The sequence below is a fragment of the Brassica rapa genome, chromosome A05 (genome assembly GCF_000309985.2).
Source record: "Brassica rapa cultivar Chiifu-401-42 chromosome A05, CAAS_Brap_v3.01, whole genome shotgun sequence".
NCBI classification, from domain to species: domain Eukaryota; kingdom Viridiplantae; phylum Streptophyta; class Magnoliopsida; order Brassicales; family Brassicaceae; genus Brassica; species Brassica rapa.
The window spans coordinates 12,596,413-12,622,051 of NC_024799.2; the positions used below are offsets into that span (position 1 = coordinate 12,596,413).

At 32.8% G+C, this 25,639-nt stretch overlaps 3 protein-coding genes and 1 long non-coding RNA gene across 5 annotated transcripts; 2 read left to right on the plus strand and 2 right to left on the minus strand.

Moving 5' to 3' along the window:
• Positions 1–12,970: 12,970 nt before the first annotated feature.
• LOC103868792 (probable carboxylesterase 5) lies at positions 12,971–14,195 on the plus strand. Its single transcript, XM_009146858.3, has one exon. The coding sequence runs from the start codon at positions 13,022–13,024 to the stop codon at positions 14,060–14,062; it is 1,041 nt and encodes a 346-aa protein (XP_009145106.2). The 5' UTR covers positions 12,971–13,021; the 3' UTR covers positions 14,063–14,195.
• A 351-nt stretch (positions 14,196–14,546) lies between these two features.
• Positions 14,547–20,037, minus strand: LOC103868791. The gene is made up of 2 exons (XM_009146857.3): positions 14,978–20,037; positions 14,547–14,939 (listed from the first exon to the last, which is right to left on the minus strand). Exons 1-2 carry the CDS (start codon positions 16,661–16,663, stop codon positions 14,829–14,831), a joined length of 1,797 nt encoding a protein of 598 aa, XP_009145105.1. The 5' UTR covers positions 16,664–20,037; the 3' UTR covers positions 14,547–14,828.
• A 1,437-nt stretch (positions 20,038–21,474) lies between these two features.
• On the minus strand, positions 21,475–22,509 carry LOC108872049. Of its 2 annotated transcripts, XR_001958812.2 has the most exons (3): positions 22,270–22,509; positions 21,912–22,018; positions 21,475–21,832 (listed from the first exon to the last, which is right to left on the minus strand). It is a non-coding gene; the product is annotated as an uncharacterized LOC108872049 (long non-coding RNA). The 2 variants fall into 2 exon arrangements; XR_004458083.1 differs by lacking the exon at positions 22,270–22,509 and having other exon boundaries at positions 21,912–22,133.
• Positions 22,510–22,805: 296 nt separating this feature from the next.
• On the plus strand, positions 22,806–25,571 carry LOC103868789 (polyadenylate-binding protein RBP47A). Its single transcript, XM_009146856.3, has 6 exons — positions 22,806–23,296; positions 23,671–24,151; positions 24,223–24,290; positions 24,364–24,494; positions 24,583–24,676; positions 25,152–25,571. Exons 1-6 carry the CDS (start codon positions 22,946–22,948, stop codon positions 25,278–25,280), a joined length of 1,254 nt encoding a protein of 417 aa, XP_009145104.2. The 5' UTR covers positions 22,806–22,945; the 3' UTR covers positions 25,281–25,571.
• Positions 25,572–25,639: the final 68 nt, after the last annotated feature.

A 25,639-nucleotide genomic window follows, 5' to 3' on the forward strand; every position in this document is an offset into this window, starting at 1 on the left:
TAAACCCTATATTTTTCTGAAATTCAAACCCTAAACCCTTAAACCCTAAACCTTCAAATCTAAACCCTAAAACATCAACTCTAAACCCTAAAACTCTAAACCCTAACCTTTCAAATCTAAACCCTAAAACATCAACTCTAGGGTTTTAGGGTTTAGGCTTTAGAGTTGAAGGTTTAAGGTTTAGAGTTGATGTTTTAGGTTTTAGGGTTAATTTTTTGGGGTTTTGGGGTTAGGGTTTACTTTTTAGGGTTTAGTGTTGATAAATTAGGGTTTAGTGTCGATGGTTTAGGGTTTAGAGTTGAAGTTTAGGGTTTAGAGTTGATATTTTAGGGTTTAGAGTTGAAGGTTTATGGTTTAAAGTTGATGTTTCAGAGTTTAGGGTTTAGAGTTGATGTTTCAGGGTTCAGGGTTCGTATTTCAAAAAAAAATATGGGGGTTTAAGATTGATAGTTTAGGATTTAGGGTTAACATTTAAAAAAAAAATAGGGTTTACGATTGATGGTTTATGGTTTAGAGTTGAGTTTTAAAGTTTTTGAATTTCGAAATAGTATAACTCCAAAAAAAATTAAAATTATTTTTTAGATTTTTTATTTATTTAAATATTTCTTTATTATATATGTAAAGAACAATATAAGAGTTTTTTTAACACTTAATGAAGAAAAGTGATAGCATGAAAGTGGTAAACATAAAAAAAAATTTATATAGTTTGCTAATTTTAAGCTGTTTTGTCATAAATAATATATATTGTTAACATAAATAGTTTATATTTACGAAAGTAAATTTTATCAATTTAATATACTTTTATCATATTTTGGTGGATATAATAATTATAACTTGATGATTATAATGATAAAGTAGATAAAAATATGATAGAATATTAATTTTTCATTTTATAAACAAAAACTTAACATATATTAATGCATAATAATAGTTCATTGCTAATTACAAAATTAGTGAAAATATTTACATAAACTTTTTGAAAATTAGGATATCGCTAAAATAGTTTTAAACATATTTATCAGAATTTTTAGAATATAATATATATATAAATGTTTATTTATATTTAAAATAAAAAGATATCATGATTAAAGTATACATTGTTTTTCTATTAGCTTTAATGAAACACATGTTAATTTTTATACATATATTATATAGTTTACTAATGTTAATCCGTCTTACCAACGTATAATTTGTTTTATTTTAACAAAAATATTTTATACTTATGAAAATAAAAATTAAAAATTTAATACATGTCTATAATATTTAGCTCAATATAATAATTTTCTTTTAATATTATTGATTATGATTTACAATAGATAAACATAGGAAATAAATTTTATTTTTCATTTTAAAAAGGTTAACTGAATATATTAATGTATAATGTTTCAAAACTAATTTCAAAATTAGTGAAAATATTTAAATAAAAATTTTGAAAATCAACATCTTATGAAAATCTTTTAAAACAGATTTGTATGAATTTTCGAAATAAATATATTTATATTTAAAATGAAAAGATATCAAAACATATTATGATTAAAATATTTCATAGACTCTATATATTATTAGTCTTAATAAACTACGTTTAATAAAAAATTTCAATAATGGTCCAAATAAACAAAATCATATATAAAATAAGTCATAAATTCTATATTAACAGATTTTTTTTTTGTCACCGACTATTTTAATAGATAAGATGTGATTGTAATAGGGAACAAAATATGACCCAAATCTTTCTTGTTCCTTAAGTTTAGATTTTTAATATTTTATGATTGAATGGATTTATATTGTAAACTGTTTAAATTCTTAAATATTTTTAAATAAATAGTGTAAACTTGTCTATAATCACGATATGGCCATTATATTTTTTTTAATACTTCAAGAATATCATAATCCTCAACTCTAAAACATTAAATAGTAAATCTAAAATGTTTAATAAACATAACTTATTTAATCCAATATGATTGCCATACTTTTTAATATGTAAATCTTATGAAATTACAATGTGTTGGTCAAAGTATATGTGAGTTCATATGTATACATTATGTCTTGCATTATTAATTTTTTTGTTATAATCTATAAGAGAAGCATAAACTATACTCAATAAAAACATATGGCAAAAAGAAAAGGTGACTTTAGCTTGCATAAAAAATATAAATAAAACAATACTGGATAAATACACACTATATAATTATTGTTAGATATGTTAAGAGAAAATATTGTTTTGGAATATGTAAATCAAACAATATTTTTTGGATTAAATGGTATTTTGTTGAATATATCTATAATTAAAAAAAGCATAGGTTTTGCATAAAATTGTGGTCTGTAAATATTTTCAAAACATAAGGGTACCTAAAAAACGGGTCTTCTGTTTTAATAGTATAGATAAGTCAAATATTAATATAATCTTTAAAAAATTTAAGTTATTTAAAAAAATGTGGATACTTTAAAGGTTTTCAAACGAGAACTTATTATTTATCGCTAGTAAAAAAACGCAAATAGCAATAAAGGTGCTACGGTACGTTTGTAGCAAAAACAAAAGTTACAAACTTGTCACTTTTTGCTACGAAAGGCAAACTGTAGCAAATAGAAGCTATATCGTAGCAATATTGCTACGTTTTTGCTACAAAAAAAAACGTGGCAAACTTTGGCAACAACATGTTAAGATAAAAAAAATGTGTCAATTTGTGTGTTAATAAGCTACGAATTGGTTCGATACTATCGTAGATTAAGTTTTGAAAAAAATAATGGAAACCTTAGCTACGGTAAGAAAACCGTATCAAATTTATAGCAAACCCACCAAAAACGCCCCACCAGTCAAATCGTGTGCAAGTGTCGGGGATAAAAAAAAAAACACGCCAAGTTTTAGTAGCAAAATTCGTGGCTTGCTCTAAATGTAACATCCCTTCGGCCCGGCAATGTGCAGGCAAAATAATTCAAGATATTTAGGAGCTTTCTACCAAATCGTAATGTAGCAAGATTCGCAGCATTTTAGTAGCAATTCATGGCAAAAAAATGTAGCAGATACAGTAGCAAAACGTACCAAAATTGTGACAAGTTATTTTCTATAAAAGCAAGCGAGCACTGCACTCTCATTACAACGAGTTTGATATCAATCTTAAGAGAGTTTTTATACAAGAGATTTTGATATTGGTGGGGGGAAATTTGAGAGTTCAATGTCTGATTATTTTTATTCAAGAGAGTGGATAGATCGACACACTGATCCGATCAATAATTGTGTTTCTCGTGAGTTTAAGGAAGGTGTTGATGTTTTTATAGCATTTAATTGCAAAATTCTTTTATAGAGGGGAAATCCATGTTATGTTCTTGTGCAAGATGTCAAAATCGATAACAACGACACTCGAGAACCATGTCTCGCCATCTTTACCAAGTCGGGTTCAAGAGTAATTATTATTTATGGTCAAGCCATGGAAAAAATTACTATGACGTTGGTGAATCATCGACAAGAGGTCAATTTATGGGAGAAGAAACACTGCATACAGAAGAAGAGACATATCAGGAGAACTTTCCGAATGTACTGGGAGGAGAGATTGGATCAACTCATGTATTGGAGGATGTGATGGAAGCACCCAATGAAGAGCAATATGAAGAAGGCGTGTTTCAAGCATTTGCAGCCGCTAATGAACTATGAAGGATGTGTTGAAGGTATTTCTCAGTTATACTTGGCGTCACGTTTAATGAAAGTAAAAACCGATCATAATTTACCGGAGTCATGTTTGGATGAGATATCACAAAACTTTTGAGATGTTCTTCCACAACCAAACAAAGCTCATGCATCATATTATGAGACGAAGAAGTTGACAAAGGCGCTTGGTCTCCCTGTTGTGAAGATTGATATTTGAGGAAAACTGCATGTTATTCTAGAATGAAGCTAACAAGTTGTTGGTGTGTCAGTTTTGTGGGAAAATATATATCACCAGAACCGTGGAAAGGGGAAAAAGCAGCCAAAACAAAGAATGTTTTACATGCCTATTACAGAGAGGTTGAAGCGGTTGTACCAACTGGAGGTAACTGCATCACTAATGCGATGGCACACGGAACATGAATCCCCCGAAAGAGAAATGCCTCACCGTTCTGATCGAGCAGCTTCGAAGCATTTTAACAAGGTATATCCTAAATTCGCTGAAGAAAGTCGGGATATATATCTAGGATCATATTAGCAACATATGGCTTTAATCCAGTTGGTATGAGTGGTGAAGCCCACTCGATATGTTCTGTAATCGTTACTCCATATAACTTACCTCCCGGTATGTGTATGAAAAAGGAATATTTCTTTTTATCAGTCTTAGTGCTCGGGCCAAGACATCCAAAGAAGACCATTGATATTTATCTGCATCCGTTAATTGAAGAATTACAAAGTTTGTGGAGTCACGGGGAAAACAACATACAATATCTCGAGAAAGGAAAAATTCACGATGCGAGCCGCACTAATATGGAGAATTAACGACTTTTCCACTTATGGCATGATGTCAGGTTGGATGACTCATAGTCGTTTAGCTTGTCTAGATGATACACAGTCATTTTTTTTTTGCAACATGGAAGGAAGCATAGCTGGTTTGTTTGTCATCGAATGTTTTGGCCTAAAAAGCATCTTTACAGGAGAAATGTCCAAGCGTTTAGAAGGGGGAAGACAATAAACTGATGATCCTCCACCATGGTTGACAGGAGAAGAAATTCTCTACGAAAGATTCAACAACATCGAAGGGCTGAAGAAAACTGTTGAATGCGGAGGAAATGGACACGAGAAACCTGCAAGCAACATAGACGGCTATGGAAAAGATCACAATTGGGTAAAGAAGAGTATTTTATGGGAATTTCAGTATTGGGAAAACCTTCTTCTTTGCCACAACGTGGACTTCATACACGTTGAGAAAAAATTCTTTGATAATCTTATCAACATGGTGCTTAGTTAATGCAAAGTCAAGGATGGATCTACCTGATTTGTGCAGAAGGAAGAGTTACATAACAAAGATGATGGAACGATGCCGGTCCCGATATTTCGGTTGTCCAAGGAAGAAAAAAAAAAGAATTCTTGTGATGGTTGAAGGGATAAAATTTCTAGATGGGTACGCTTCAAAGTTTAGTAGATGTATAGACGAGACTAATTTGAAGCTTTCAGGCCTAAAAATTCATGATTTTCACGTCATCATGCAACGACTTCTCCTATTTTCGTTTATAGAACCAAGCAGCTCGTTACGTACAAAGATTCATAACCAAAGTGAGGAGAGCACATTACAGATAATTTTTTTTTTATTACAGATAAATTTTCATTGTCCATATAAGAAACTATCTCTAAAGCTATTATTGATTTTCATCATATTAAATTTTTAAGCATGCACTATTAATTATGTACTAGAGATTGATCCGCGCATCCGCGCGGATATTAGTTATTACATTTTAATACATTGATATTTATTTTTCATAATTAGTGTTATATATAGATGAGTTATAATATAACTAATTGTATTCAAAAGACATGGACCGAATCAGGTAATTGGTACAAATATATGAACTCGTTTCAGATACATTTGTTATTTAAATATTTTTAAATTCCTATATATCAGAACCAAACTCATCTAGACCCAGAAGGACCCAACTCAAAATATAATATTCAAACGGAGCCTAATTTTTTTAAGAAAAAGCAATACCCGAAAAAAACAATTTGTACCTACATGGATAGCCAATGCCTATGCCTAACTGATTTTATAAACTAATAAAAAGACTCTTTATATGTGTTCGCCTAAAGTAAGTGAAATAAAAAAAAATTATTTAGTAAAATAATTAAATGGAGTGAAAACTAAGTGACAATAAATGTAATACATTTTATTATTTTTATTTATGTTATTATTTTATTCACAAAACATGTAGGTATTTGAATTATGTTTTTGGCTACATAATTTCCACCAATTGAAACTAAAATTATAAAAAAAAAAATTAGTAAAAAAACTAAACCAAACGGTTAACCATATGCAAAACCTGGTTATTTTTCATTTTTCATTTTATAATTGGTATAAAGTTAATGTTAATTAACTAATAAATAAGAATATGCAATATTATTATTATGGTAATATAATTAATGATATGATGTATTTTGAATCTAATATAACTAATGAAATTGTTAAACTGAGTGAAATATGAAAATATAATTAATGTAATTATATTAATGAAATTACTAAAAATACAATATACCTTTTTTTTTAATATTGCTATCCATATTTTTAAACAATTCTCATTTATGATGTTATCTATATATCCAAACAGTATTAAAAGGTATTTCAGTTTTAATAATATAGATAGTTTGTATCACTATTTTGACTTGTCTTTTAGTCAAAATCCGAGAGAGGCGAATTCATGTCAGTTAATATATTTTAACTTTTTTTTGCCAACCAGTTAATATATTTTAACAATTTTGAAAATTATGAATGAAAACATTTGAAAAGATATTGTTGCTTTGAAAGTACTTCCAAAATTTTCTTTAGCATATAAATTAAAATACTAATTAAAATTTAAAATTGAAAAAGAAAATGAAATAGTTTTCATTTGATAACTTGTGAGGTATTTCTAAAATATCTTTACATATTTCAGTTTACTGTTAAAAGTAAAATGGTTATTTTATCTCTTTATAATACAATATTAATATTTTAATTATGAAATATTTAGGAAAAATCACCGAAATAACACATTTTAAAGGTTATAATAAATGTATCGCCAAGAAAAAAATCTTTAAAGTACACTCATTTTACTAAAAATTAAATTACTCTAATTCTTTGACTTTAATCACTAAACTCTAAACTCAAATATTATATAATTTGTAATAAATATTACTTTGTGAATTTTTTTCTTGTGTTATTTTTGCACAAAAAGTTGTTTTAATATCTTCTCTATTAAAAGAGAAGTATTATTTTTATCTACTACAAAATAGTCATACTAGAAGTCTAGGTCCATATATTCAAATAATATTTTTATTGTTTACATTAGTTTATTTAATGTATAATATTTCTAAATAATTATAAGGATATTAATAACACATCCATTTTAACTATAAATTTAAATTTTAGTTTTAGGAATAGCAAAATCTGTTGAGAAAAAATCTAACAAAATCTTTTTAAAATTTTAAATATTCTTTTAATTAATGCAGTGATTAATTTTGCAATTAGTAGTATAATGTTATTATAAATTAATTTTAACTACATTTTTATTATAAATAAAATAATGAAATTATTTGCTAATTTTATAAATTTTATATGTATATTATACATTATATTAAAATAGAATTAATTAATGAATTACATATTAAAATTTTTTTTTTGTGGAAACATATTAAAATTATGTTGAATTGGTAAACCAATATGTTTTGAAAAATACTTTCATTAAGATAAATAAATAAAATATCATTCACCGTTTAAAGTGACTAAAATACCATTCACCTTTTAAGATGATTAATATTCATAAATTATGTAATAATTTTTACAAAAAAATAAAATTGTTAACATATGTTAAATTTTAATATTTAAAACTATATATCATCTATTTAGTTATTTTTAAAATGACAGCAATATATTATCATATAAAAATAATATAAAATTTTATATTTATAAATGAAATGTTACTCACACGGGTGTGCGGATTAAAATCTAGTATAAATGTATGATTTATGATGTAAGTGTGAGAAGATTGTACGTAGGACAACTTTTGACTTGCATTAACTAGAGTATCATCAATCTTAATTCGTTTCTCCCACTGAGATGGAGATTTAAATAAAAACAATTTCATTTATATTTTATTCGTAACTCTAAAATAGAAAAAAATGAGATTATTTCATAAATAAAGTAACATATTTAATTTTCATTAATTATTACATTTGGATTTTAAAATACAGTACATTTGAAATGAAATTTAGTTTTATTATGGAATAACTTTATTTCAAAGAAAATTAAAATAATATATTAGAAATATTAATAAAAGTATAAACAAACAAAAGATTTGGTTGTTTTGAAGTTAATTTTTTTTGTCGGTCCATTTTCATTATCATGAGAAAAGTCCAATAGGGCACTATAAAGATGTATAGGCTAACCCAACTTTCATCATTTTTTCAGATGAAAATTCCATTGACTGATTCAACCGAAAGTTATTCTTGGGTTCATCCCCTAGGGTGAAGATATAGGTTCACAAACAAATAGAATTTTGTTATTTTATATTTAATATCTTTTAAAAACGAAAACAAAATATTATCAAATTATATTATTTTGTTAAAAACAAAAGGGAAAAATAAATAAAAAGAATAATAGTTACAAAAAAATATTAAATTTTTTTTATTGTCGTCAGCAAAACACTAAACCTTAAACCATAAATCCTAAACCCTAAGCCGTTGGGTAAACCCTAAACTCTTGGGTAAATCTTAAACCCTAAATCAAAAACAGTAAACACCAAAACACTAAAACCTAAACCTTGAGTGTTTTAGTGTTTAGTGTTTTTGATTTAGAATTTATGATTTATCTAAGGATTTAGAGTTTACCCAAGGGTTTAGGATTTAAGATTTAGAGTTTAGGATTTATTGTTTTGCTGACGGCGTTTAAAATATTTTTTTTAACTACTACTATTTTTATTTATTTGTTTTTTTTTATCTTTTTATTTTAAAAATATAGTATAACTTCACAATATTTAATTTCTTTTTTTTTAAAACATATCAAATATAAAATAACACAATCCTATTGGTTGGTGAACCCAATAATAAGTCTTCTTCTTTTTTGTCAGCGTTTGGGTTTATCATTCATATAGGCTTAAGGTTGTGGGTTCAATTTTCTGCCGAAGGATTTTTGGAGGTTGATAAAAAAAATGAAGGATTTTTGGAAATTTTTAATTATAGGCCACATTTTTCTATGGACAATTCTTTCAAATAGACTTTCTTTTAAATTTATGTCACAAAAATAGACTTCAAAAAATAAAATGACCAAAATAGACTTTTTTATTTTGAAAACTTTAATATTTTTTTAGTTTTTAAAATTTGAAATCATATCTCTAAAACCCCACCCCTTAACTCTAAACCCTAAATTTTAAATTTTAAATTCTAAATTCTAAACCTAAAAATACACCTCTTAATAAAACATTTTGATCATTTTGAATTAAGATCTATATTTGTGATAAAAACTATTTTAAATCTATCCTAAGGATTTTTTTTTTTTATGTACGCTTCTAGCAAAGAAATTGCTAATATCGGTTCTAGTGGCGACTGATGGTAAAGAAGTCACCGCCGAACACCAAAATTATTATCATTTTTTTTCTGTAACACACGTTACACACCAAAGTTAATTACATTGAGGAGTTTGGTGAGAGATGCGAGATGAGACGTTTAGCGGTTTAGAGAGAGTGTGTATATACTAAAACAAGAGATAATAACACTGCAGGGCAGTTTCAAGTTTTAATTATCACCAAAAGGCAGTTTCTTATACAAAGGTAGTTTGTACCAACTAAAGACTTTGGGTATAACTAAACCCCACTAACTAACTAAACAACACACTAACTAAATGATTTTATGAGCGGGAACGCACCGTAGCCGCTCATCTCGCCTTTATTTTAGACGTCTCAGATCAATTCCCCTTTTTTTATGATTTGACTTATATCTACCTCTAATCTCAGCCCTTGGATAATACTTTTGTTTTTCTAACTCGACGGTCCAGATTAAACCCTCACCAAAAAGTCAATCTCATCTCCATACTTTTTGTTGTCTCTACGGTTTCTCAAACAAAGCTCCCCTCCGGCTTCATCCTGGTATTACGGCAAAGGTATTTTGCAATGACCTACTAATTATCCTGCTGTCTTAAGTTTCATAGGTGTAAGCATGGCTGACCATTGCATGGTTATCCCCGGCGAATGGAACTCATCAGGCTCGCTTTGGGAGTTTGTAATCGACAAGAAGAAGATGTCTAAGAGCGTCCCCGTCTGCGCCGGAATGTCCCTCAGTGAATTATAGACCAACGTCGTTCAAGAATTCGTTATAACCCACACTCATCGTTATGTACACATAAATATGTACTGATACATATGTGCAAGCCTACGAGTATACATACGACAGTGTACATATGGGCTTCTACATCTAAGGGTGTACATAAGGCGGGGTACACCCATATAGATCAGCTTGAGTGAGTGGTTGAAGTTGGGGTTGAAGCCAGATAACTACATACGGCGGTGTACATATGAACGTGTAAATCTAAGGGTGTACATATGTCGGTGTACATATGGACGTGTTCATTTAAGGGTGTACATATAGCGGTGTACATATAGTGGACATATAGAGTGCATGTGTGCGTTGAAGGGTGTACTGTTAGTACATAAATAGTGACCGTGGACATTAAAGAGTGTACAATAAAAGGTGTGACTATATGGGTGTACATATAGTGCATATATAGAGGGCATGCGTGCATTGAAAAGTGTACATAGAGTATATAGTAGACGTGTACATATAAGAGTGTATATTAACGGGTGTACACGGCTGGGTGCAAAGGCACACTCAGCGACGTGTACATTGGTTGCCTACATGTACACAACATGTAACTCTACACATATAGTTCGACCTACCTGTACACATATATCCCGCCGTACCTGGTTTACCAAAGATATATATCCGAGTTAGTGTACACATGAACACCTAGACATCATATATATATTGTCGTATGCTCTAATTATAACATGCAAGGCATTACGCTAAAATGATTATAACAGGCAAGGCATTACGTTAACACGATTATAACCAAAAAAAGATGTCAATGTCACAAAAAAACAAACACCTCATAATGTTTTGTTCTAAACAACCCAAACACCTAGAATCCTTACATAAAAAACACAGTGCAATTGGCCAACACGATAGGTTTTCAAAAAAAAAATGGAGAGCCACCCCTGCGAGCTACAATCGGTTCTACCTATTAAGATATAGAGGAAGCACCACCCCCTTGTAGATATCCATCGCATAGTGCTTCCTGACATGGTTGGCCTACGATTCCCTGTCGCATGCATCTCCAAGAACTTCACCGCCACTGGCCCGCAATTGACACACTTCCATACTTGCCTCTTCGACATGGACATCGCGTTGGGCCTCACCCAGTGCAATGAGGTTCCACAGATTTCCAATCCCTCGCCTCTACGTTTATTACGTGTACTCCTATGCGGTTTCTTAGTACTCCTTTGTGTTTTTTGATTGTCCCTCCCCTCTAACGACAACTTCAGACCATTAATTAAGTCCTCATGTTTCTTACAGACCTCGCGCATGATAGCAACCTTCGCCACCATCTCATCGACACGTCCCTCCAAAAGCTTTAACTTATCGCCATATGTGTCCACGGGCACAAAGCGAGTGCTATGGTCAGCCACACGCCTTTGCTTGGTAGGCGCTCCCTCGTCGCTATCCACTTGTTTTTTACTTTTCGTAATCCGAGCCTTCGCGCCGTACACAAACAATGGGTCCCCAGCATCGCCTCCCAACCACTCCGCATTCGTAAACACATGCCCCCCTTCAATTAGCTCCAACATAGAATTGACTCACTTGTCGTAGTTCTCATCGTCCCACAAGGTCCACCTATCTTCGTGCTTACCAGTAGCAACATCATGGGCTTCACTGCAAGCTGTTAACACCGATTTGAAACCAAAAAGTAAACAAGTGTCACCAAATAGGCAATGAATGTACAAAAACTCTGTAATGTACACGAAAATGATCCGAAACTCCGAAACTCCGAAGTGTCACCAAAAAGACAAATGAATGTACAAAAACTGCGTAAACTAGTATACAATAAAAAGACATGTTCACATGTACATTAATATATATAAAGCGAAAATGTACACGAAAAGTTAGTTCATCAGTACTTGCGTACAATAAACTATGTATATTGTCGCACAAGTGAGTACATAAACCAATTTAGTCATGTACACGAGTTGAACTTAACTAGGTTAGCACTATTTTAATGTACACGAAAACATTAACTTCATCAGTGCACGTGTACAATAGATTATGTATGTTGTTGCACGGGAACCTATGTACAACAATTTTGTCGTGTACATATTTGAGCCATTTTCAAGAAAAACATTTAAAATTGTCCATAGAAGCTAGAGTTCAGAAAACACTCACCGCAGGGTTATGTTCCGCCTTCCTTACCGCCGCCTCCGTTAGACCAGAATGCTTAGGTAGTGAACTTTCAGGGTAGTTGAACACAGGCCACATCTCGTACTTCTTCTTCGTGACAACCTGCCTTGAGACGGGTACCGGTCCGTGGCGAAGAGTCTCACCGGAAGGCCGTTGTCTTCTAACTCAGAATTCACGGGATCTACACAGACAAATAACAAATCCAAACATCATATACAATCCTCTTTAAAAAGCGTTTGAGTGGTCATATTTGCACAACTCACCACCCGTTTTGCTCTTCCCACGATTACTCTGACTCGTCGACATCGATATCGCCACCGCTACGTCGTCTGGTTCGGGTTTTGCCACCGTCGTCGAATCTCCGTTATGCGTCATCGACATCGATATCGCCTCTTCGCTCTGAATCTCGATATCACCGTCGCCGAACATCGATATCACCATCTGGCTCTGACTCGTCGACATCGCTATCGCCTCTTCGCTTTTTCTCACTTACACGGGAGAAAAGTAAAAAGTCACATTGATTTTTACTTTCAAACGCTGGGCCCACGTTTTTTCAAAATTTGAACCCACTAACCAGAAGCAAAACCCAAATGAGCCACCAATTAATCCAGTTACCTTTTGGAAGGGCAATTTAAGATATTTCACATGAAAACCAACCTAGTAGAAGTAACTGTCCCATTGTGTAAAAAAAACATAGAAACTGCCCTGCAGTGTTAATAACTACTCCTAAAACAATCCATTTACCTCGATACTTTGTCATGTTCGTTAGATATAAAAATAAAAATAAAAATATAAAAGATATGTGTCTTGTATCAATGCTACGTGTTCGTATGAAAACAGCATAGATTTATTTTTTGTTTAAATGATTTTGATATGACAAGCCAAGCAAGTCACCAACCACTCTTTTCATTACATTACTTCTTCAAATTTCATTCACATTCCAAAGATCCAAAAATGGAATCAGATCTTGTCTCCGAGCATCCTCCCTTCATCAGGATTTACAAAGACGGTCGCGTTGAGCGTCTCACCGGCACCGAAACCATTCCAACATCACTAGACAAAACAAACGACGTCGTTTCGAAAGACGTACAATACTCACGGGAGCATAACCTCTCCGTCCGTCTCTTCCTTCCTCACAAAGCCACCGCCGGTACCAACAGTAAGAAACTACCTCTTCTCATCTACATCCACGGCGGAGCTTGGATCATCGAGTCACCTTTCTCTCCCACCTACCACAACTACGTAGCCGACGTCGTCAAATCTGCTAACTGCCTCGCCGTATCGATCCAGTACCGCCGCGCGCCGGAGCATCCGGTTCCGGCGTCTTATGAGGATTCATGGTCGGCGGTTGAGTGGATTTTCTCACATTCCGATGGATCTGGTCCTGAAGATTGGATCAACGAACACGCCGACTTCGGTAGAGTTTTCATCGGCGGAGACAGCGCCGGCGCTAACATGACTCATCACATGGCGATGAGAGCCGGTAAGGAGAAGCTTGATCCCAAGATCAAAGGTATTGCGGTTGTTCATCCGGCTTTCTGGGGAACAGATCCGGTCGACGAGCACGATGTTCAAGACAGAGAGATGAGAAGCGGAATCGCTCAACTCTGGGAGAAGGTCGTGAGCCCTAACAGTGTTAATGGAACGGATGATCCGTTGTTTAACGTGGTTGGATCCGACTCGGATCTTTCCGGGTTGGGATGTGAGATGGTTTTGGTTGCGGTGGCGGGGAAAGATGTTTTTGTGCGGCAAGGTTTGGCGTACGCGGCGAAGCTGAAGAAGAGTGGGTGGAAAGGAGATGTGGAGGTGGTTGAGGAAGAAGAGGAGGGACATGTGTTTCATCTCCAAAACCCTCATTCTGAGAATGCTTCCAAGTTCTTCGAGAGATTTGTCAAGTTTATAACCACTCCTTGAACAATCTTCTTGATGATGATGTTGATTAAGTATGGTAGTACGTATAATTTGGTCATTATGCTTGCAAGAAATAAAATTCATTCACATGATCTGCTTTTAGCAACAAAAAAAAGAAATAAAATTCATAGCTCCATTTCATGTGTTCCGACCAAACATAAGTAAGTACACGTGGTCAAGATTTGGATGAGGTATTGTTGCCCACATTAAGCAAGCAATCCTTGTCGGAGAATATATTCCGATAGCCACCATGCTCCGTAGAAAAGCCCTCACTAGTATCTTTTTTTTTTCCTTTACTTTAGAACATTCCTTGGCTTTGAGCAGTTAATGTTGCAGGTCCGAACGACACACTTTGATCTGGTTTCTGCACTCTAGATAACTGTTGTTACAAAAATTATTATCCTCATTCTGATCACTGCAGCAATGTCATTCAGAAGACCTTTAGGTTCTTTTATCTTGATAATCTCCGTCATCACTCTCTTCAATCTATTAAAGAATTGATAAAGCACCAATCCTCCTTTATTAATTTATCAGAAGAATTACAAAAGCAATATTCGACTCTCACACAATAAAACTGCATAGCTAATGAACAATTCAACTCAATGTATACAGACTTGGACTTTGACTCTGACTCTCAGCTTATTCTTTTATTCGTTAGCTAGTTCCACCTCAGCCTCTTCTTCTAATTTTTCTGTTTCCCTTATCCTCATGATTCTTCTTGTCATGTAGTAGTGGTATCCCAAGGGCAAACCAGGCTGAAATAAACAAGTCAGACTACAGAATATTTCATTTTCACACTTGTATAGTATACCAATGTGTATATGCAACGAAGTCCACATTTTGTACACACTGGTCTTGTGTTGCCATTGTTATATTCAATGTCAACATTTTTTTTTTTTTTTTTGAACACAATTCAATGTCAACATTTTTGCCATTTATTTTGATGATATGGTTCGGCTTCATGTAGTAGACCTCCTTTCCCAGTAAACATTTAACGTGAAGAGTGACTCTACAAGAGTCACATGTGTAAAACCACTTGGTTGCATATAATTTATTTTCAAAGATCTCACACCAATATTTGAGATCTCTCGTCTCTTCTTCTCCGTAACAAAGAGTGAGTGGATGCTTATCGTGCTTGTAGTGAGCCACGCAAGGCAAAGTAGCGCAATGAAGACACAAAAAGGATTCACACTGAATACATTCTAAGTACTCACTAAGGTCGCATGCAACAGACTCAAAACCCATGCAGGATCCACTGGTGAAATTGAAGAAGAGAGGGTGATCAGGTGGATGGCAGTCATGGATTGAAGGATCAGGAAGCGAAGCGCATCTTACATCTAGCTGAAACTCACAAACCTTTTCGCTGCATCTGTATATGAAGCCACAGCAATTGCGAATACAACCATCACACGTGAAGAAACCGTCTCTGTAGTACTTCCTTTCAACCTTGTGACGATAAGAAGAGGATGGATGGAAGAGGGTCAGTGGGTGTTTGTGTACGGGATGGTGTTTTCTCCGAGGAAGGGATGCACATGTTTCATGTAGGACAAACTCGCACTTTATACAACTATAGAAGCGATCTGAAACTGTCATGGGCAGGGTGCAGGCTTCGCAAAACTCATTATCATGGCTGCCACCATTCTGACGAAGCTTTAGATGGTGATGATCATGACTGAAATGTTGTATCGTCTCTTCATCAATCCACAAGAAGGGCTCAAGTATTTCTTCTTCTTCTTCACGAACTCCTTCAAGATCTTTCCCATCCCAAACTTTTTTGTTTGTTGCACACTTGGAATGGAGGGCGTAGCGACATCCCTTGGTGCAGGAGTATGATCCGTAGTTGACGTCAACGGTTTTGCGGCAAACTCCACAAGCTAGCTCACGGGAAGGTACAATGGAGGAAGTGTAAGAGAGACGGTGTGGGTGACGGGTAATCTTAATGACACGAGGTAAGTAAATACATGTTCTATGGACCATGTAGTTACAAAGCAAACAAGAGTAAACATGATCAAAGAATGGAGCGTCAAGAGAGAAGCCACAAGCATCGCAAGGCAAAGGGGCTCGTCTAGGAAATAGGGTAAGAGTATGGTCATGGCTTTTCAGGTTTTCAATAGTGAGAGGTGGTCTAATATACGCGCAAATCCTGTGTAAACTGAAATTGCAGGTAGAGCAATGATAGTATGCCATCCCAAACTCTTCTGGTTGAAGATTTTTCCGACAATAATTGCATTTAACAATATGGCCTTCATATGATCCAGAGTTTTCTTCATATGAATCATAGTCATCTGACTCAGAGGAGGAATCAGGCCAGTCAATGGGGATTCTAGAGCTTTGAAAATCAGGATCTAAGAAGATGAGAGTGAGAGGGTGGAGAAGGTGAAAAGGGTGTTTGATTTCGGGAGGAAACAAGTGACAACCTCTGTGAAATTCCAAATCACAAGTAGCACAGTAGTAATAGTACCTTCTATTCTCTAAGTGTTGGCCTTTGCAGCTGAAGCACACCGAGAGTGGTGGATCAAATCGTCGGCAAAGGTTGTGAGGGTTATCTGGATATGACAAACGACAAACGGGTTTAGAAACAGGAATAATTTTGCTTAGTTTCATTGATTTTTTTTTTTGAATCACAGTTCCATTGATTATTAATATACTCCCTCTGTTTCCAAATGTAGGTAGTTTTAGCAAAAAGAGTTTGTTTCACAATAGTTTACATATTTCAATGTATATTTTTCATTTATTGGATATTGTGTGACCAATAAAATAATGTTAAGCTTTTTATAATTGGTTGAATTAATTGATTAAATGATATATTTTTTTAAATAACAATTTTCTAAACATACACGCTTTTAAGTAAAACTACTTATAATTAAAAACAGAGAGAGTATTATATAATGAATGGAGTAAATGAACCATATGACCGGAGAGTAGCAACCGCTTGTTTCAACCTATATTTTAAGACCAACAACCTAACTTAAAACAAACATGTTTTTAATGTTAAAAATCTCATGACCGACATTTTTCCCTTCTGGTTTGGTTTATTTTGTTGGGCTAAAGTATTAAAGTTAGCTATTGCATTGCTATATGTAACTAGATTTTGATCATCATTGTCAAAACCCGATATTGGTTTTGTTTATAAATTATAATTGCTTTCACAATTTATCAGTTTATATACTTAAATTTGTGAATATTATTTATTTAAATTTAGTTCTGAATTTTTCTAAAAAATCATAATAACTTTTTTATATAGATTTTCTTTTTGTCATATATATAATTTCTTAATTTAAGTATTTAAAAGTTAGATGAAAATAACTAATGAGAAATGGTTTTTAGTTTTACTAAATTTGTATAAGAGTAGATTTCATTCATAAATTTGTGAAATAAAACGAAAACATTAACTTGATATGTTAATATATTCATGTTTTAGACGTGAGAAGAGTAATTTTCAATACAATTTTTTTTAAAAATGATAGTTATTCTATTGATTAACTCGAACTATAACACAATATCATAGTTTTAAAATTTAACATCTTTTAATAAAATAATCATTGTTAAGTTTAATATGTATTGCATTAAGTTATAGTATTTTGTTTTACGAAATAACATATGTCCATAAATTTTTTTTATGTCTTTAATAGTATATCATTAAATTAAAAATGTATATAAATTTAGCAATATAATAATCAAATATTCAAAATAGGCTAACTCATTTATTTAGTGTGTTTTGCATTTATTTTATTTATTTTTAACAAATTAAGAGTAATACATCTTTTAATATGTCTCGCGCTGGTCATATTTTGTTTTTATAGTTTTTCATATAATTTAAATGAGTTAATTTGTTTGTTAAAATGTCTGCTATTTTATTAATATATTACATGATTAATGAAATAAACCATACATTTTATAATAGTAAGAATATCAAATGTAACCCATTCCACTATATTATAAAATAATATAATATAAATTAATGTTATAGAAATTAGTGTACCTTTATTTTTTTTAGAACAAACAAACTTACCATGAATTACCTCCCACAAAGCACTTGTTTTAAGTCATTAGCTCAAATTTTTAGAAATCAAATTCAGTCGAATGAGAATGAAGACTTGTTCCAAAAACAAGCCCCAATGTCCAATATTTTAAGCTTCAGCACACTGCTCATGAACCTTTTCACAACTTCATGTCCTCTGTCTTTCAACTCCGAGGTGAGAACAGTTCGAACTTTTGCAAAAAGTTGTGAGATACATTTGCTCACACCTATACTCAATTACATAATTAGATTTGCTTTCAAAATAAATATTAATGTAATTTTGATAATATATAAAAAATCCTAATTACTATAAATATAGTAATTGAAATAATGAAATAATTATATACTATATATAATGTTATAGTAATTAAGATTAAAAATATTATTCAACTTACACGTTTTTTTGTAGAGAGGTATGAATTTATCTCAATATCTAGGTTTGGGCATTTTACCCGATACCTGAATCCAAACCCGAAAAATCCAAACCGAAGTAATAAAGTACCCAAACGGGTATTGAGTTAGGAGAGATTGGATATCCAAATCCGAAAGGGTAATACCTGAACCCGAATGGATATCCGAAAATAACCGAACACATGTATACCTAAACTATATTTCTAGTTTACCTCTGCTTTTATTCAAAATATTTATATTGATGTTATATATGGTCAAGATCAGATAATGTACATATAGTTGTAGACAAAATGATTTGCTGTTCATTTAAAATACACTAGATGATAATCCGCGCCATATGCGGAGTGAATTTTTAAAAAAATATATTGTAAATATTATAAACAATATATATTTTGTTATCAATAAACTTTTTTACATTTGATTAGAGGTGGGCATTTGAGTACCATTTGGTTCGGTTTGGATCTTTGCAGGTTTGGTTCAGTTCCGATCTTTACTTGTCTGGTTTGGGTTCAGATAACCTATTTATTTATTTTTTTAAAAAACTAAAAATAAAAATAATATATAACATATAAATTTGAATAATGTATGTCGTAATACTTAAACTTGACATAAAAATTGGTTTAGCTTAAGCATTTGGATATGAAATCAATAGATATTTTAAGTATTTTTAAGTGTTTTAAGTATCGATTAGCTATTTTAAACATGTACTTATAACTATTTGTATATATTTCCAAGTATTTTGGACAACTTAAAAACATTTTATATATTTTGTATATTCTTTTAGATATTAAATTTAAAAATAATTAATATATTTAAGTATATAAATCTGGTTCAGATATATTCGGATATCCAAAATATTTCGGTTTGGATCGGGTTCGGTTTTGGTTCTCTAGATACCAAAATTTTGAACCCATTCGGATATCTAACCAGTTTTGGTTAAAGTTCAGTACTATTTTTTGGACCGGTTTTGGTTTTTTTTTTGGATTCAGATATTTTGCCCAACCCTATATTTTATTATGACAAAATTTTAACCGAAAATGATGATGGTTCATATTGATTTTGGGTATGCAATAAATTTTAAACCAGAACACATTTTACTATGTATATGGTCCATTTAGTTAATCATTAAAAATTGCTTAGGCCAATTTAAAGAAAACAACGGGCTGAACTTAAGAAAGTTCCATTTCAGATCGTCAATCGACACTTCCAATATTCTCTGTCAGTGTTGTGACGAATATAAAGGGGGTAAGGGTTAGGAAAGTAAATTTGTTGCGCAATCCATGTTCTCGCTAAATGATTTCAATAGCTTCTAAATAAATCTTAGTTGTAGCGATCTCTTGTAAGATTTTCGAATAATATTAACTAATAAATCCTACACATGCTGAATTGTTTCTCAATTAATATATATGAGATTAAAGTAATCACATAAATCACCATAATACCTCTTGTTTATTCTAATATATTTATGGTGAATAAATCAAAATAATTATTTTATTTATTTTATATGGTATATAATTATATTTTAATGATATTTACATAAATATATAGTATATTTGAATATAAATATTTATTATTAACATTTGTATATTTGATGTAACAAAAAAATGTAAATCATTAATCCCAAATTTTTTGATGTGATATTTTTTTATCTAAATTTCAAAATTAAAATATTAATGTTTCGATACTCCTTTAATGCAAATTTCAAAATTAACATATTTATGTATTTTTAAATGGCACATAGTTTAATTTAAAAAAATATTAAAATGGATATATATATATATATATATATATATATATATATATATATATATATATATATATATATATATATATATATATATATATATATATATTATATAATATGAATATATATTAAATAAAAATTCATATTAATACGATTTATAATCATTGTATCTTGTTATAACAAAAAAAAAATTAAGCCACTGATCACAAAATTTTCAATGAGATTTTTAACATTTTTTGTAATTTAAAGTCGTTTAAAAATTTTAAAATATAACATAAAAGAAAAAGTTATTTTTATTATATTGTTAATGTGATTGTTTAATTTATTTTAATAATATAAAATTAAACAAAAATGAGAAAGTATAAAAAAATTGTTATCAAATCTTTATTATTCATAATAATTAATTGTTATATATATGTTAATCATATTAGGTAACACTGTAGCTTTTATTTAAGGAAAAAATGCAACCTTCTTATAATTTGGGTTAATATAATGTCTCCTACCAATTGGATATTGGATCTACAAATTATTCAATTGATTTTTATGCTACCACGTAAGACAAATTAACTTTCTAATTAAATGACACATCATCAAGTCTCTTTTGTAATTAGTACAAAATATATGTTACAACTTTTTGTTTCATGCATCAACTTGCATCCAAATTCTCAAAATAACAACTAGATTAGTTTTTTTTTTCTATTTTCAAAAATTTGTTTCCAACCTATTAATCGTCTAATCTATTAAAATTTTAAAAATCAATTATAAAGTTTTAGGCATAAGAAACTTTAGCAATAAAGAATAAATTTGTTTTTTCAACATCTAAAATATACGAACCTGACCTGAAATAACTGAACCGACCTGATATGCAAAAATAACCGAACGGGTTCTATAATCTAAAATATTGGATCTGAATCTAAACGGCTACCCGGCCGGAGCGCTATCAATAAGGTTGAATGATTTTGTATTTAGCCGGTTTGGCACTTGGATCATGATCAACTGTCATCAGTTGATGTCAAACCTAAAACTACGGTAGAATGAGAACCGTTAGATCAAAGTGGACCCCACGTTAATCCCACCACTTCTCTCTCTCTCGTCAGACCTAAGCCTTAGACCATGTTTATCCCTATCACCCCTAATGAGTTTCTTAATAATTTTTTAATTAATAAAAGTAACCTAAGAATTTTAGTTAAGAAACTCCCATTTTGAGTGGTCCAATGGAAGTTTCTTAACTAAGTGTTCTTAAAAAAAAAAAAATTTCTTCAATCCAAATGAGAAGTACTACACACATAAAAATCATCAAAATCATCAATAGATAGGATCTCTAAAACTTGAACCAACAAATCAAACAAAAAGCTAGTCCAAAACTATCTAGTTAACTACTAAAAGGTAATGCAAACAAGGATCAAACAAAGAGCACTCTTCCCAATTACCATGATCCTTCTTAGACTCAGCAAAGCCCGCAACAATCATGCTTTTCCCTTGCTGCAACGTGGTGAAAGTTCCTCCTGAGCAAACTCCAAGGCTTCTCTTGTCGAATAAGTTCAATCACCCTTTGCTGCTGAAGATGAAAGAAGAGCTCTGGATTTCTGTCTAGTATCTGCAAGCACAGTCAGTTTTTGATTCTTGAGTATCTCTCACAGAAAAGACAAGAAGAGAGAAGCATTGATGATGTATACCTCAAAGTTCAAGTCATTAACTTTTTCAATAGCATCCTCGACGTTTCCGTTTTGAACAGCTTTTCTAACAGCCATTCGATCTGTGATGGTGGCAAGATCTATCTCTGCTGTTTCTCCATAAGGCAAAAGAAAGAAACTTTAACATCTAATGCACCACAAAGAAAACTAAATCAAAAGATACGTTTGGTTCCAAATTCCCGTGGCTATCATATTCAATATAATCCACTCAATTCAACTTCTTACCTGTACAAGTGAGAAATACACTCCGATCAGAATTATTCAATTCTCTTTTGCTGATCAAACGGAAATAGAATAGAATTATCCGGAGAATTGAATTGAATTATCCGGGAAAGAGTACCTGGAGAAGAGGAGAATCTGGGCAACGAAACGGAGATTCCTGGGGATCTCGATTTCTTCTAGATTGGCAAAAAAAAGTTGGAGTCTTTGGATTTTTCCGATAGAAAAGAGATGGAGTGTATCTTCAGAGGATATGTTGACGAAGAACCGATTATGAACCCATTCGGTTTTCACCCTGGCTCTGATCTTCCACAAACGGAAACCAATTGGACAAACAATTGTCCAGACGGAGACAAATGTGATCCTCCACAAAAATCATCGTCTCCAAAGACAGAAAAAAACAAGAGAGAAAAAAACAAAGAGAAAAGAGAGAACAAAAAAAAAATATTTGAGGTTTGTCAGCTGACACGTGTGCTCTTTCTTTGCCTAAGGATCGGTCATGAAAATCACAGATTAAGGATCGGTTATAGCTTTTTCTTTTAGTTTTGATTTAATTAATTGATGCAATTTGTTAAAACCCCTCCTTAAGAAACTGCGATAATCATGCTCTTAAACCCTCCGAAACTACTCAACTCTCTCTCTCTCTCTCTCCGCCTCCATCATCTTCGAAAGACCAAATCTAGTCCTCTCTCTCTCTCTATACCCGTGTCCGCCATTAACAGAGAGCTCCCACAAGCTTGAGAGAGAGATATTTTGAGTTTCTGAGAGTTTCCAGATCGGATCGGACATTTTCAAAGATGCAGACTGCAAACAACGGTCAAGATTCGTCGTCGGCTACAGCAGCCGGGACAACGCCACCGTTGCAGCAACCTCCTCCTCCTCCTCCTCCGCAACAACAACAACAGTGGCAACAACATCAACAATGGATGGCGGCTATGGCTATGATGCAGCAGCAACAGATGATGATGTATCCCCAATACGCTCCTTATCATCATCATCCTCAGTTTCAATACGCTCCTCCTTCTTATCACCAGAAGAATCAGCAGCAGCGTGGTGGTGGAGACGATGTGAAGACTCTCTGGATTGGTGATCTTCTTCATTGGATGGACGAGACTTATCTCCACACCTGTTTCTCTCACACCAACCAGGTTGTCTTCTTTCTTTCTTTCTTTATTGTATCCATTATTGGAAACTAGATTCGTTTATGTAAAGTTAGCAACGTATTGTTTGCTTCTTACATCTTCAATTGTGATTATGTAGAAGCCAAAGTGGTTTACCATTATTATTAGGGTAATAATTGTTGACCTTAAATAGAACAACTTTAAATGCTCCTAAATAAATTAAAAGTACCTTTCTTGTTATGGGGAGACAAATAAATAAAAAAACATGTCACCAATTGGGTAATAAGATCAGTTACAGAAGATCGTCTTTTAACGTTTATGTTTAGCTTATTCTCTCTCTATCATAAACTTGTTGTTTTCTTTTTTCCTTTTTTTAGCTTATACTCTTTATGGTTTCTTAGGTTTCCTCTGTGAAAGTCATACGAAACAAGCAAACTTGTCAGTCAGAAGGGTATGGTTTCGTCGAGTTCCTTTCACGTTCCGCAGCTGAGGAAGTTCTTCAGAGCTATAGCGGCGTAACAATGCCCAACGCAGAGCAGCCCTTCCGTTTGAACTGGGCATCTTTCAGTACTGGTGAGAAGAGAGCATCGGAAAATGGTCCAGACCTCTCGATATTCGTAGGAGACTTGGCTCCGGATGTGACTGATACTGTGCTGTTGGAGACTTTTGCTGCATACCAATCTGTCAAAGGTGCAAAAGTTGTGATTGATTCCAACACTGGGCGTTCCAAAGGTTATGGCTTTGTCAGGTTTGGCGATGAGAATGAGAGATCAAAGGCGTTGACTGAGATGAATGGTGCCTTCTGCTCAAGCAGGCAAATGCGCGTTGGTGTTGCAACCCCCAAAAGAGCCGCTGCTTACGGCCAACAAAATGGCTCACAAGGTAAGTGATGGTATATGTTATGCTTTTAACTTAGCATTTGAAGTGATATGTGATGTTTTTTATTGAACTAGCTCTGACATTGGCTGGTGGACATGGAGGAAATGGTTCTATGGCTGATGGGGAATCAAATAACTCAACAGTTAGTTCTTCTAGCTTTTTCTTATGTTAACTACAGTATGACTCACTGCTTATTGTCTTTTACTACATTGCAGATATTTGTTGGGGGCCTTGACGCTGATGTTACTGAAGAAGACCTCATGCAACGTTTCTCCCAGTTTGGGGAGGTTGTTTCGGTGAAGATCCCAGTAGGAAAAGGATGCGGTTTTGTTCAATTTGGTAACAGGTACTAACATGCTTTGTGCTTGTCAGTCATGATGAGCAATCCCCTAAGTTGCCATTTGAACAATGAAGGATGCCATTTGTTTTGGCAGACAGAGTGCTGAAGAAGCCATCGGGAGCTTGAACGGGACCGTCATTGGGAAGAACACTGTCCGGCTTTCTTGGGGAAGAAGCCCAAACAAACAGGTACAAGAAAGTCTGTTTTATCTTAATGGAATCTTTATGCATTTCTACAAGTATGGTGTCAAACTTAGTTTTAGTGTTCTTTTTTTTTTTGGTCTTTATGGGGTGGATAAAGTTATAGAAACACTTAAAAGCCAAAGTCAGTGGTTGACAATGGATAGTAGGTGTATTGTGGGCTAGAAAGACCAAGTGGAACCTTCTCGCGTGTTTCGTTGACTATTTTGATTGTCAGCTTGTCTCCTCGGCCCACATGTCATCTCCATGAACATTATCAAATTTCTGAAGCAGTTTGTGGTGATCTTGTGTTTCTTACAACTGAATGAATATATTTACAGCTGTGATGATTAGCTGTGAAACTAAGAGAACTGTTGAAATCAGTGGACTAGTTAACTGAGTCTCTCATAGTCCCTTAAATGTTTTCCTGAATGTTTTTGATCCGTTTCCTAATATTGGTCAACTTCGAATCTTCAAATGACAGTGGAGAAGTGACTCGGGCAACCAATGGAACGTAGGATACTCAAGAGGGCAGGGGTACAACAACGGAAATGCAAATCATGACTCAAACATGTATGCTACTGCGGCCGCTGCTGTCCCTGGAGCTTCTTGAAAGTGTTGGTATGTCACTATTATTGAAAACCCCATGAGTCCTGGACTTTCGGGGCATTGGTTACTAAAACAAGCCATCGGAAATGTCCAAACGATCCGATGATCAGTTGTTGGTTAAGGGGTTAGCTCTCAACAACGAAACTAAAAGCCTCTAGTGTCCAAAGATGGTCTTGTATCCTGGATTTGAATTTTTAATTATCTTGCTATATCTGTCAAAATTTTTGGGGTTGCTTAGACTTGAATTTTTGTTCTCACTTCTCAGTTTCCTAATTTTATTTGTCATGTTACCAGTAATTTAGTTTGCCAAATGGTGGAGAGTTTCCATCTCTGTGACTAGAAAATCAAATAGGTTTCTGCACA